Source organism: Pristiophorus japonicus, chromosome 4, assembly GCF_044704955.1.
Source record: "Pristiophorus japonicus isolate sPriJap1 chromosome 4, sPriJap1.hap1, whole genome shotgun sequence".
NCBI classification, from domain to species: domain Eukaryota; kingdom Metazoa; phylum Chordata; class Chondrichthyes; family Pristiophoridae; genus Pristiophorus; species Pristiophorus japonicus.
Genome location: NC_091980.1, coordinates 186,570,301 through 186,582,540, shown reverse-complemented (window position 1 = coordinate 186,582,540; position 12,240 = coordinate 186,570,301). Strand labels below are relative to the sequence as shown.

Sequence of the window (12,240 nt, the reverse complement as noted above, 5' to 3'; positions counted from 1 at the left end):
GATGGCAGGACTGACATGAGGAGAGACTGGATCGACTGGGCCTGTATTCACTGAAGTTTAGAAGGATGAGAGGGTTTCTCATAGAAACATATAACATTCTGACGGGACTGGACAGGTTAGATGCAGGAAGAATGTTCCCGATGTTGGGGAAGTCCAGAACCAGGGGACACAGTTTTAAGGATAAGGGGTAAGACATTTAGGACCGAGATGAGGAGAAATTTCTTCACTCAGAGAGTTGTTAACCTGTGGAATTCTCGACCGCAGAGAGTTGTTGATGCCAGTCCGTTGGATATATTCAAGAGGGAGTTAGATATGGCCCTTACGGCTAAAGAGATCAAGGGGCATGGAGAGAAAGCAGGAGAGTGGTACTGAGGTTAATGATCAGCCATGATCTTATTGAATTGTGGTGCAGGCTCGAAGGGCCGAATGGCCTACTCCTGCACCTATTTTCTATGTCTTGAAAGAGGAGTAGAGGCGGAGAGGTTTAGGTAGGGATTTCCAGAGCTTGGGGCCGAGGCAACAGACGGCACAGCCACCAATGGTTGAGCAGTTATAATTAGGGATGCTCAGGAGGGCAGAATTAGAGGAGCGCAGACATCTCTGGCAGGGGGTGGACGGTTGTGGGGCTGGAGGAGATTACAGAAATATGGAGGGACGAGATGATGGAGGGATTCGAAAATAATGATGAGAATTTTGAAATTGAGGTGTTGCTTAACCGGAAGCCAATGTAGGTCAGCGAGCACATGGGGTGATGGGTGAGTGGGACTTGGGCAGCTGAGTTTTGGATCACTTCTAGTTTACGTAGGGTATAATGTGGGTGGCCAGCCAAGAGTGCGTTGGAATAGTCAAGTCTAGAGGTAACTAAAGGCATGGATGAGGCCTTCAGCAGATGATGAGCTGAGGCAAGGGCATAGACGGGCAATGTTACGGAGGTGGAAATAGGCGGTCTTAGTTATTCTGTGGATATGTGGTTGAAAACTGATTTCCCGGGTGAAATATGACACCAAGGTTGCGAACAGTCTAGTTCAGCCTCGGACAGGAGTTGGAGAAAGGAATGGAGTCGGGCTAGGTGGCTAGGGAACGGAGTTTGTGGCAGGGACCGAAAACAATGGCTTCGGTCTTCAATATTGAATTGGAGAAAATTTCTGCTCTTCCAGAACTGGATGTCGGACCACCAGTTTAGAAACTGTGGAGGGGTCAAGAGAAGTGGTAGTGAGGTAGAGCTGGGTGTCATCAGTGTACATGTGGAATTGACGCTGTGTTTCCAGATGATGTCACCAAGGGGCAACATGTAACTGTGAGATAGGAGAATGCCAAGGATAGATTCTTGGGGGACACCAGAGGTAATGGCACCAGGGGCGGGAAGAGAAGCCATTGCAGGTGATTCTCTGGCTACGATTAGATAGATAAGAATGGAACCAGGCAAGTGCAGTCCCACCCAGCTGGACGACCGTGGAGAGGCGTTGGAAAAGGATAGAGTGGTCAACTGTCAAAGGGTGCAGACAAGCCAAGAAGGCGAGGAGGGATAGTTTGCCTTTGTCACAGTCACAAAGGATGTAATTTGTGACTTTGAGAGCCATTTTGGTACTGTGGCAGGCGCAGAAATCGGATTCAAACATGGAATTGTGGGAAAGATGGGCATGTATTTGGGAGGCAGCAACAATTTCAAGGACTTTGGAGAGGAAAGGGGGATGGGGCGGTAGTTTGCAAGGCCGGAGGGATCGAGGGTTGTTTTTTGAGGAGAGGGGTGATGACGGCAGCTTTGAGGGAGAGAGGAACCATACCCGTGGAGAGAGAACCGTTAACACTGTCAGCTAACATGGGAGCCAGAAAAGGAAGTTTGGTGGTGAGCAGCTTGGTGGGAATAGGGTGAAGGGAGCAGGACGTGGTTCTCATAGACAAGATGAGCTTGGAAAGGTCATGAGGAGAGATCGGAGAGAAACTGGAGAAAGGTCAGGGCTAGGGTAGAAGCAGCCGAACGGATGGTCTCGATCTTAGAGACAAAAGTCCATGAGCTCCTCACATTGTCGGAGGGTGGAGACTGGGGAAGAGAGGTTTAAAAAGACGGTTTGCAGTGAAGAATAGAAGCCAGGGTTTATCTTTACGATTCTGGAATAGTGACCGATTTTGGCAGACGAGAGCAGGGCCTGATGTTTTATGTGGTCCGGCCAAATCTGACGGTGAATGGCTAAACCAGTTGTCCGCCATATCTGTTCAAATCTGCATCCCTTTGACTTAAGGGAGCGAACATCAACTGCACTACCTTCATCAACCCTCTCAGTTGCTCAATCAAGTTTGCCGGACACAATTTGTCATTTATTATCCATGATTTTTCAAATGACAATTATCTTTGTCCTGGATTATTGTCTGTAAGAGATTCCGCATTACTGACGTTGGTCTGACTGGCCTATAGTTACAGGGTTTATCCTCTTCTTTTTTGATCAGAGGTGTAACCTTTGTAACCCTCCAGTCCTCTGGTACAATTCCCATATAAGCAGGATCGAAAGATTGTGGCTATCGCCTCTGCTATCTTTGGAGGTCCCGTGCAGCCGGCGCACCGGCTTTTTAATGGTAAAACCACACATGCGTGAAATTGTGAATGGGCCGTGCCCCACAAATAATATAGAGGGAACATTGATCTCCACCCTTCGAGCGCAATTTATTAAAACATTTTTTTGCATGTTAGCAGTTTCTTTGGATCAATGGTGTTAGTTGCTGTAATAATTGAATCCTGCGCTTGTTACATTCCAGAGCCTCTCATTGCCCAGTATCTACTTATACACCAGCATAGCCCAAGGGTGCAACAATAGTACGTCTGTGATATGAACTGGATATTCATATCTTTTGCCCCCTTGTGCCTCTCCAATTCTATTTTTGAAGCAAAGAAAGGCTTTTCACCTGGAAATATGAGGCCTGGTATGAATGGTTATGTTGCTTTATTTCTTGGCAAATGTGCCTGCAGAGCAACAATTATGATTAGACTCTCTAAATTCAATCAGTGCAACTTTTCTTCAGAACATAATACAAAAGTAATGAACATGCTATGCTTCTCCATGTTAGTAGGTCGTCTTGCTTCAGTTAAAGAAAATAATTAATAACTAAACTCCTGCATTCTCTTTCTGAGCCTAGCCGAAGTTTGCCCTTGCAGCTTTCTGTTTTTAAAAAAAAAAAAATCTTAACTGACTTCAGCCTTAGCTGGATCTGACTTGTCAGTGAGTGTTTCCATTTAAAGGAGAAATGTGCAGGGCTATGGAGATAGAGCAGGGGGGTGGGACTAATTGGATAGCTGTTTGAAAGAGCTCGCACAGACAATGGGCTGAATGACCTCCGATTCTGCTATCTGTTTTTTACCTCCGTGTTGGCAACTAGAAGCGAAGCCCTGCCAGCATGCAGGGCTCAAAATTTCCCAACACAATTGGTGTGAGGTGTTTACTGATTACACCAACAGGCTAATGAATTGCTGCTTATTTAGTCTTTGGGGGGAAAAGAACATCATTGTCTAACTCATTAGCCTATTATCCATCTTTCATCAACATGTTTTTTAAAAATTTGTGTAAATTGCTTTAAAAGCCATTATTTAAAACTAATGTTTGACTTATCTTTCTGTGGGAATTGGTCAGGATATCCTCGCGTAACAATACTTAATCAAGGAAGAGACTTGGAAATATTCGTTAAAGATGCACAAGCTATGTGATATGGCTATAGGGAAAGTAAACAAGGTTATAGGTTGTTTTGCTGGGCCATTTGAGTACAAAACGAATGGTACTGAAGCTGTCTATGGCTCTTGTAGTTCTGCACTTGAAGTATTGCATCAAGTTTGATTCCCATGTAATAGTTAAGGATTATTAGGATCTGGATATGGTGTCGTGAGTTCTTGGGTGTCCAGATATGTACAAGTGGTAGTTAGGAATATTTGAAAAAATGTAGGCTTGCTAGGATATGGTTGAGTGGATACAAGTTTGATAGGATATTTGAAATGGATATGGATGTTGGGACTTGTAGTTGTGCCTATAAATCTGTAGGCAAAGAATTAGATTAGATACCAGAGTATTTCTTGTCAAGTCATCATCCTCAGGAATAACGACTGAGATGTGGTTACTATAGTGTTGCAAGAGTTCTTTAAAAGAGAACTGTCAGTTCCTGAGAAGAGATCTCCAGTTATAGGGCCCAAGTTTGCCCCCAGGGTTACAACGGCGCATCTCCGTGCGGTGCGCCGACTTTTTAGAACAGAAACGACGCCTAATATTTACCTTGGTATTCTCCCCTCCATCTGGTTGATCCAGGCCCTTGGCGCGGCGCAGCAGAATGCATGGAGGGCGGAGCCAGGTCCCAGTGCTGAAAACAGTGCCGGGACCTCTGCACATGCGCGCTAGAGTGTGGGAGGGGCCCAAAGCACGCCACCTCTAGGGCGAAGATCGGACTCGGGCCTCCCTCCCGTTTAGCTCCCGGTCCCGCTCCCGCGCCCCGCCCCTCCACATTGTCGGGGCCGGCCCGCCTGGCATCTTGCTGGGGCCGGCCCCGCCTGAAGTCTACAGCTGCCCGGCCCGGCTTCTACGTCCTCAGCGGGGCCTGCCCGCCCCGTCTGAAGTCTTCGGCACAGCCCGTTCAGCCTCCCTCTCTCCTGCCGCCCCCCCCTCTTTCCTCCACCTTCCCTCCCCCTCCTCTTCCTCCCCCTCCCTCCTCTATACACTCCTCGCCCCCTCCCTCCTCTATACACTCCTCGCCCCCTCCCTCCTCTATACACTCCTCGCCCCCTCAGGACTCCTCCCTCCTCTCCCCTTCTCGCTGTCAGAAACACAGAGACACTGACTGGGTCTGTCCCAGCATGCTGTTGGATGGCTTCTGGTGCTGCAGTCGGTGAGTAGAAATGTAATTTTTTTATTTATGGATTTATTTTTTTTATTTTTTATTTAAAATTTTTTTTTTATTTTATTGGTTGATTTGTTGATTTATTTATCATTTACTATTGATGATAGCTCTTTATTTGTAAAAGTGAAGTGTTTAATGTTTGTAAACCCCCCCCCCCCCCAGTGTAGGCAAGGTTTTTCTGAGCATACAAAAATCTACACTTACTCCATTCTAAGTTAGTTTGGAGTAAGTTTTTGCTGCCTAAACTTGCAAAACAGGCGTAAGTGGCCGGACATGCCCCTTTTTGGAAAAAAAAATCTGTTCTACAATGAAACTGTTCTAACTCACTCGAACTGGAGCAAACTAAATGCCGAGAATTGCAATTTCTAAGATGCTCCAAAAAAAATAGGAGCAACTCGGGCCGAGACTTGAGCCCTGAGCAAGTTGCAAGCTAGTTGTGATTGTGTTAGGGAGTTGGAGAGGAATCTTCCAAATTATTTCTGGACTGGCTACAGATTTCTTTTGCCTCTTATTACAACAGTGACTATACTTCAAAAAAAAAAGTACTTGATTGGCTGTAAAGCGCTTTGGGACATCCGGTGGTCTGAAAGGTGCTAAATAAATGCAAGTCTTTCTTTCTCTCCCAGGAGTTAATGATGTTAGGAGGTGACTGAATGGTGTGCGAGGTTGCACCATTAACTGGACAGGCTAGGCCTGATGGTCTTTTGTTGTCCTCCTTTTCATGATTGTATATATATTTTTTATTTATTCAGTTGTGGGCGTCACTGGTAAGGCTAGCACTTATTGCCCATCCCTAATTGCTCTTGAAAAGTGGTGGAGTGCCGCATTCTTGAACCACAGCAATCCGTGTGGTGAAGTGATGTTGGGTACGGAGTTTCAGGATTTTCACCCAGTAATGATTAAGGAATGGCAATAGCTTTCAAAGTCAGGATGGTGTGTGACTTGGCCGGCAACTTGGAGGTGGTGATGTTCCCATGCATCTTCTGCCCTTGTCCTAGGTGGTAGAAGTCATGGGTTTGGAAGGTGCTGTTGAAGAAGCCTTCACAAGTTGCTGCACTGCATCTTGTAGATGGTACACACTGCAGCCACATTGTGCCGGTGATGGAAGGGAATGCATGTTTAAGTGGTGGATGGGGTGCTTTGTCCTGGATGATGTTGAGCTTCTTGAATATTGCTGGAGCTGCACTCATCCAGGCAAGTGGAGAGAATTCCATCACACTCTTGACTTGTGCTTTGTTGGTGGTGGAAAGGCTCTGGGGAGTCGGGAGGCAATTCATTCGCTGCAGAATACCTAGCCTCTGCCCTGCACTTGTAGCCTCAGTATTTATCTGGCTAGTCCTGTTAAGTTTTTGGTCACTGGTAACCCTCAGGATGTTGATAGGGGATTTGACAATGGTAATGCCATTGAATGTCAAGGGGAGGTGGTTAGACTCTCCTTTGTTGGAGATGGTCATTGCCTGGCACTTGTGTGATACGAATGTTACTTGCCACTTATCAGCCTATTCATGGATGTTGTCCACATCTTACTTCATGTGGGCATGGCCTGCTTCATTATCTGAGGAGATGTGAACGCGCAGTGTTCAGGTGCAATTATCAGCAACCACCCCCGCTTCTGACCTTATGATGGAGGGAGGGTCATTGATGAAGCAGCTGAAGATGGTTGGGACTAGGACCCTGCCCTGAGGAACTCCTGCAACAATGTCCTGGAGCTGAGATGATCACTCCAATAATCACACCGATCTTCCTTTGTGCTAGTTATGACTCCAGCTAGTGGAGAGTTTTTCCCCCTTATTCCCATTGACTTCAGTTTAATTTGGGCTCCTTGGTGCCACACTCAGTCAAATTCAGTTCTTCTGTCCATGTTTGGACCAAGGCTATAATGAGGTCTGCAGCCAAGTAGTCCTGGTGGAACCCAAATTGAGCATCGGTGAGCAGGCTATTGGTGAGTAAGTGCCACTTGATAGCACTGTCGACGACACCTTCCATCACTTTGCTGATAATTGAGAGTGGGGTGGTAATTGGTCAGATTGGATGTGTCCTGCTTTTTGTGGACCGGTTACCTGGGCAATTTTCCACTTCATCAGATAGATGCCAGTGTTGTAGCTGTACTGCAGCAGTTTGGCTTGAGGCGTGGCTAGTTCTGCAGTACAAATCTTCAGTACTATAGTCGGAATGTTATCGGGGCCCATAGCCATTAGTTTATCTAGCGCACTCGTCCATTTCTTGGTATAACTTGGAGTGAATTGAATTGACTGAATGCTGGCATCTGTGATGGTGGGGGACCACGGAAGAGGTCAAGATGGATCATCCACTTGGCACTTCTGGCTGAAGCTGGTTACATCTGTATGCTTTGTACGCTGCTGCTTTGGAGGGAAAGATAAAGAACATGCATTTATATATTCCGTGAGTACTAGGGGACCGAGGGTCTAGTGAGAAGGAGGAACTGAAGGATATCCTTATTAGGCGAGAAATTGATGGGATTGAAGGCTGATAAATCCCCGGGGCCTGATAGTCTGCATCCCAGAGCACTTAAGGAAATGGCCCTAGAAATAGTGGATGCATTGGTGATCATTTTCCAACTGTCTATCAACTCTGGATCAGTTCCTATGGACTGGAGGGTAGCTAATGTAACATCACTTTTCAAAAAGGGAGGGAGAGAGAAAACTGGTAATTATAGACTGGTTAGCCTGACATCAGTAGTGGGGAAAATGTTGGAATCAATTATTAAGGATGAAATAGCAGCGCATTTGAAAAGCAGTGACAGGATCGGTCCAAGTCAGCATGGATTTATGAAGGGGAAATCATGCTTGATGAATCTTCTGGAATTTTTTGAGGATGTAACAAATGGGGCCCAAGTTTCCACATGATTTGCACCTGATTTTTAGGAGCAACTGGTGGAGAACGGACTATCTTAGAAATCGCAATTCTCCACATTTTTTTTCTGCAGTTCTAGTCAGGTAGAACAGTTCTACTTTTGGAACAGAATTTTTTCTTCAAAAGGGGGCGTGTCCGGCCACTGACGCCTGATTTCAAGGTTTCCACAGTGAAAACGTACTCCAAACTAAAGTAGAATGGAGCAAGTGAAGATTTTTGTAGAACTGAAAAAACCTGTTCTACACATTAAAAAATCAGGCGCAGGTTACAAATTAGGCGTCCAGAACGAGGTGGGGGGGGAAGGTAATTCATTAAATTCTACAATAAATCCTTATTTATACTTCTACAAATATTATACAAATAAATCCAACCTGAATAAACATTTATAAGCAAAGAAAAGATTAAATAAACCATCTTCCTACCTGTGTGAAAGTGCTTCAGGCACGGAGAATGCTGCAGTCAGCCTGAGGCGCCCGCTCTTCCCGCAGGGGGGGGGGGAAGGAGGGGAGAGAGAGGAGGCGCCCGTTCTTCCCGCGGGGGGGGGGAGGAGGCGCCCGTTCTTCCCGCGGGGGGGGGGGGGGGAAGGGAGAGGAGAGGAGGCGCCCGTTCTTTCCGTGGGGGGGAGAAAACAGTGAGAAGGCTGCAAGTACTGATGTTCTGTTGGCAATGTGCTTTTATTAAAAAAAATTTCAAAAATTAAACATACAAAGAACTACAAAAATGGCCGAGTGCCAATGTTTTTTTCACACTGAGCATACGCTCCAACGCGCACGCGCAGCGTTGCCGGCAGGAAAAAAACGAATTAAAATAGTACCCGCCCCCTCCCACTTACAAAATTGGCGCGAGTGTAGGCTCCGCCCCCCTGGGCGCCGCGCCAGGCAGACAAGGAGCTGCAGAACGCTCCAGTTTTAGGCGCGTAAAACGGGCGCCCAGCTCGGAGGGGCGCCCGTTTTTTATCGTGTGGAAACTTGGGCCCTTAGAGTGGACAAGGGAGAACCAGTGGATGTGGTGTATTTGGACTTTCAAAAGGCTTTTGACAAGGTCCCTCACAAGAGATTGTTGTGTAAAATCAAAGCACATGGTATTGGGGGTAATGTACTGACGTGGATAGGGAACTGGTTGGCAGACAGGAAGCAGAGAGTCGGGATAAACGGGTCCTTTTCAGAATGGCAGGCAGTGACTAGTGGGGTGCCGCAGGGCTCAGTGCTGGGACCCCAGCTCTTTCCAATATACATCAGTGATTTGGATGAAGGAATTGAGTGTAGTATCTCCAAGTTTGCAGATGACACTAAACTGGGTGGTGGCGTGAGCTGTGAGGGGGACGCTAAGAGGCTGCAGGGTGACTTGGACAGGTTAGGTGAGTGGGCAAATGCATGGCAGATGCAGTATAATGTGGATAAACGTTAGGTTATCCATTTTGGGGGCAAAAACGCGAAGACAGAATATTATCTGAATGGCGGCAGATTAGGAAAAGGGGAGGTGTAACGAGACCTGGGTGTCATGGTTCATTAGTCATTGAAAGTTGACATACAGGTACAACAGGCAGTGAAGAAGGCAAATGGTATGTTGGCCTTCATAGCTGGGGGATTTTAGTATAGGAGCAGGGAGATCTTACTGCAGTTATACAGGGCCTTGGTGAGGCCTCACCTGGAATATTGTGTGCGGTTTTGGTCTCCTAATCTGAGGAAAGATGTTCTTGCTATTGAGGGAATGCAGCGAAGGTTCACCAGACTGATTCCCAGTCACTGACATATCAGGAGAGACTGGATCAACTGGGCCTTTATACATTGAAGTTTAGAAGGATGAGGGGGGATCTCATAGAAACATATAAGATTCTGACGGGACTGGACAGGTTAGATGCAGGTAGAATGTTCCCGATGTTGGGGAAGTCCAGAACAGGGGACACAGCCTTAGGATAAGGGGTAGGCCATTTAGGACTGAGATGAGGAGAAACTTCTTCACTCAGAGTTGTGAACCTGTGGAATTCCCTACCGCAGAGAGTTGTTGATGCCAGTTCATTGGATATATTCAAGAGAGAGTTAGATATGGCCCTATGGCTAAGGGGATCAAGGGGTATGGAGAGAAAGCAGGAAAGGGATACCGAGGAAATGATCAGCCATGATCTTATTGAATGGTGATGCAGGCTCGAAGGGCCGAATGGCCTACTCCTGCACCTATTTTCTATGTTTCTATATGGCACCATTTACATCTTCAGGGCACTCCAATGAAATAGATGACCAGGTAATTTGTTTTTGGCTGTGTTTATTGAGAAACACTGGGAGAACTCTGCACATCTTTGAATAGTGCCATGGGTTGTTTTCCATCACATGAGCAGGCAGATGAGGCTTTGGTTCAGTGTCTCATCCGAAAGATGGTACATCTGAGTGCAGTGCTCCCTCCGTGCTGCATTGGAATTCAGCCTAGGTATTGTGTTCACGTTTCTGAAATGCCACTTGCTTACTCAGATGCCTGAGCGCAACGACTGAGCTCATGATACCTGGTCACAAAGTAAACATTACAACAGTGACTGCTCTTCAAAATTACTTCATTTGCTTTGGAATGCCCTGAGGTTATGAAAGGCGCTATATTATTGCAAGCCTTTCTTTCTAGTGACTTTGTGTAAGCAGGGTTGCCAATTGTCTGGTTTAATGTGATCAAAAAACAGTTTTCTGACTAAAGAGTAACTTGCAAATTTGTTTGTTATGACAGGTGGGGATGATCGGCGTGTCTTATTGTGGCACATTGATAAGTCTATTCATTCAAAAGCTAAACCTACCCAATTGAAAGGGGAGCATCTTTCCAACATCTTCTGTTTGGCATTTGACAGCACAAATACCCATCTCTTTTCTGGAGGTAAGAAATCTTGTATCATACAAAATGAAGATTACACCACTTAAACATTGATTTCTTTGAACACGAATTGACTTCATGTGGCTTTGCTAAATATTAAAATTTGCACATAATTTAGAATTTTTTTAAATGCAAGTATAAGCTCTTAACTAATGATTTAATGAAATTAATGTCCAACAGTTCTTGTTTTCTGCTGTTCAACATGGATTTGTGTGTTTTTTTTCTTGGATATCTAGGTGTAGGCGAATGAAATGATTCCTTCAATTTTTTCAAAGTGGGGGAAAGGAGCTGGTTTAACAAAACATCCACCTGGCCTGCATTAAGCAAGATGCTAACATCTCCAGCATCGAAGCGTTGACCACGCTCGATCAGCTTCGTTGGGTGGGCCACATCCTCCGCTTGCCTGACATAGACTCCCAAAGCAAGCACTCAACGTGGAGCTTCGACACGGCAAGCGAGCCCCAGCTTTAAGGAAATCCTCAAGGCCTCCTCGATAAAGTGCAACATCCCTACTGACTCCTGGGAATCCCTGGCCTACTACCGCCCAAAATGGAGGAAGAGCATCGGGAAGGCGCTGAGTACCTCCGAGTCCCATCGCCGAGAACAAGCAGAAATCAAGCGTAGACAATGAAAGGAGCGTGTGTCAACCCTTTCCTTCAACTACTGTTTGCCCCACCTGTGACACAGACTATAGGTCCCGCATCGGTGGTCTCAGTCACCCGAGAACTCACTTTTAAAGTAGAAGCAAGTCCTCCTCGACTCCGAGGGACTGCCTATGATGATGATGATTAGACCTAATCCTTAACTCGTTTGTTTTGTTGCCGTGATTGGAGGGAGGGATTCTATTCCAGAGCAAAAACCCTTAATCAAATAACTTTCATTGAGATTCTAGACAAATTCTAAGAGCTCAATACCAATAAATTCCAGGGAGTCATAGGTAGATAATCATTGATGGTTAAGAAGGAATACAGGATACTTTCCTTTATTAGCCGAGGATTAGAATGTAAGAGCAGGGAGGTTATGCTTGCACTGTAATAAACACAGCTAGAGTACTGTGTACAGTTCTGGTCACCGCATTAAAGATGTGATTGCACTAGAGAGGGTACAGAGGACATTTTATGATGTTGCCAGGAGAATCTTGGCTATGAGGAAGGATTGTTTTCTTTGGAACAGAGGAGGCTGAGGGGAGATTTGATTGAAGTGTATAAAATTATGAGGGGCCTTGATAGTGGATAGGAAGGACCTATTTCCCTTAGCAGAGGGGTCAATAACCAGGGGAGACCGATTTAAAGTACAGGGTAATTGGTAGAGGGGAGTTGAGAATATTTTTCACCCAGAGGGTGATGGAGGTCTGGAACTCACTGCCTGAAAGGGTGGTAGAGGCAGAAATGCTCATCACATTTTAAAAAGTACTTGGATATATACTTGCAGTGCTGTAACCTACAATGTGGGATTAAGCTGGATAGCTCTTTTTTTGGCCAGTACAGACATGATGGGTCGAATGACTTCCTTCTGTGCTATAAATTTCTGATTCTATGGACAGTTTCAATTCAGGAAATTGGATCCTCAGCTTTAGTATCGGTATACAGGTTGAACCCCTCTCATCCAGCATCCTCCGGATCAACAAAGCCCTCGTATTGCAAACCT

The 12,240-nt window shown here is 45.9% G+C and overlaps 1 protein-coding gene across 1 annotated transcript in view; it reads left to right on the top strand.

Moving 5' to 3' along the window:
* dcaf5 (ddb1 and cul4 associated factor 5) overlaps positions 1-12,240 on the top strand; it is a 146,074-nt gene that overhangs the window by 26,299 nt on the left and 107,535 nt on the right. The window contains exon 2 of the mRNA XM_070878922.1: positions 10,453-10,596. Within this exon, the coding sequence (XP_070735023.1) occupies positions 10,453-10,596 (144 nt within the window). The remainder of the gene's footprint in view (positions 1-10,452; positions 10,597-12,240) is intronic.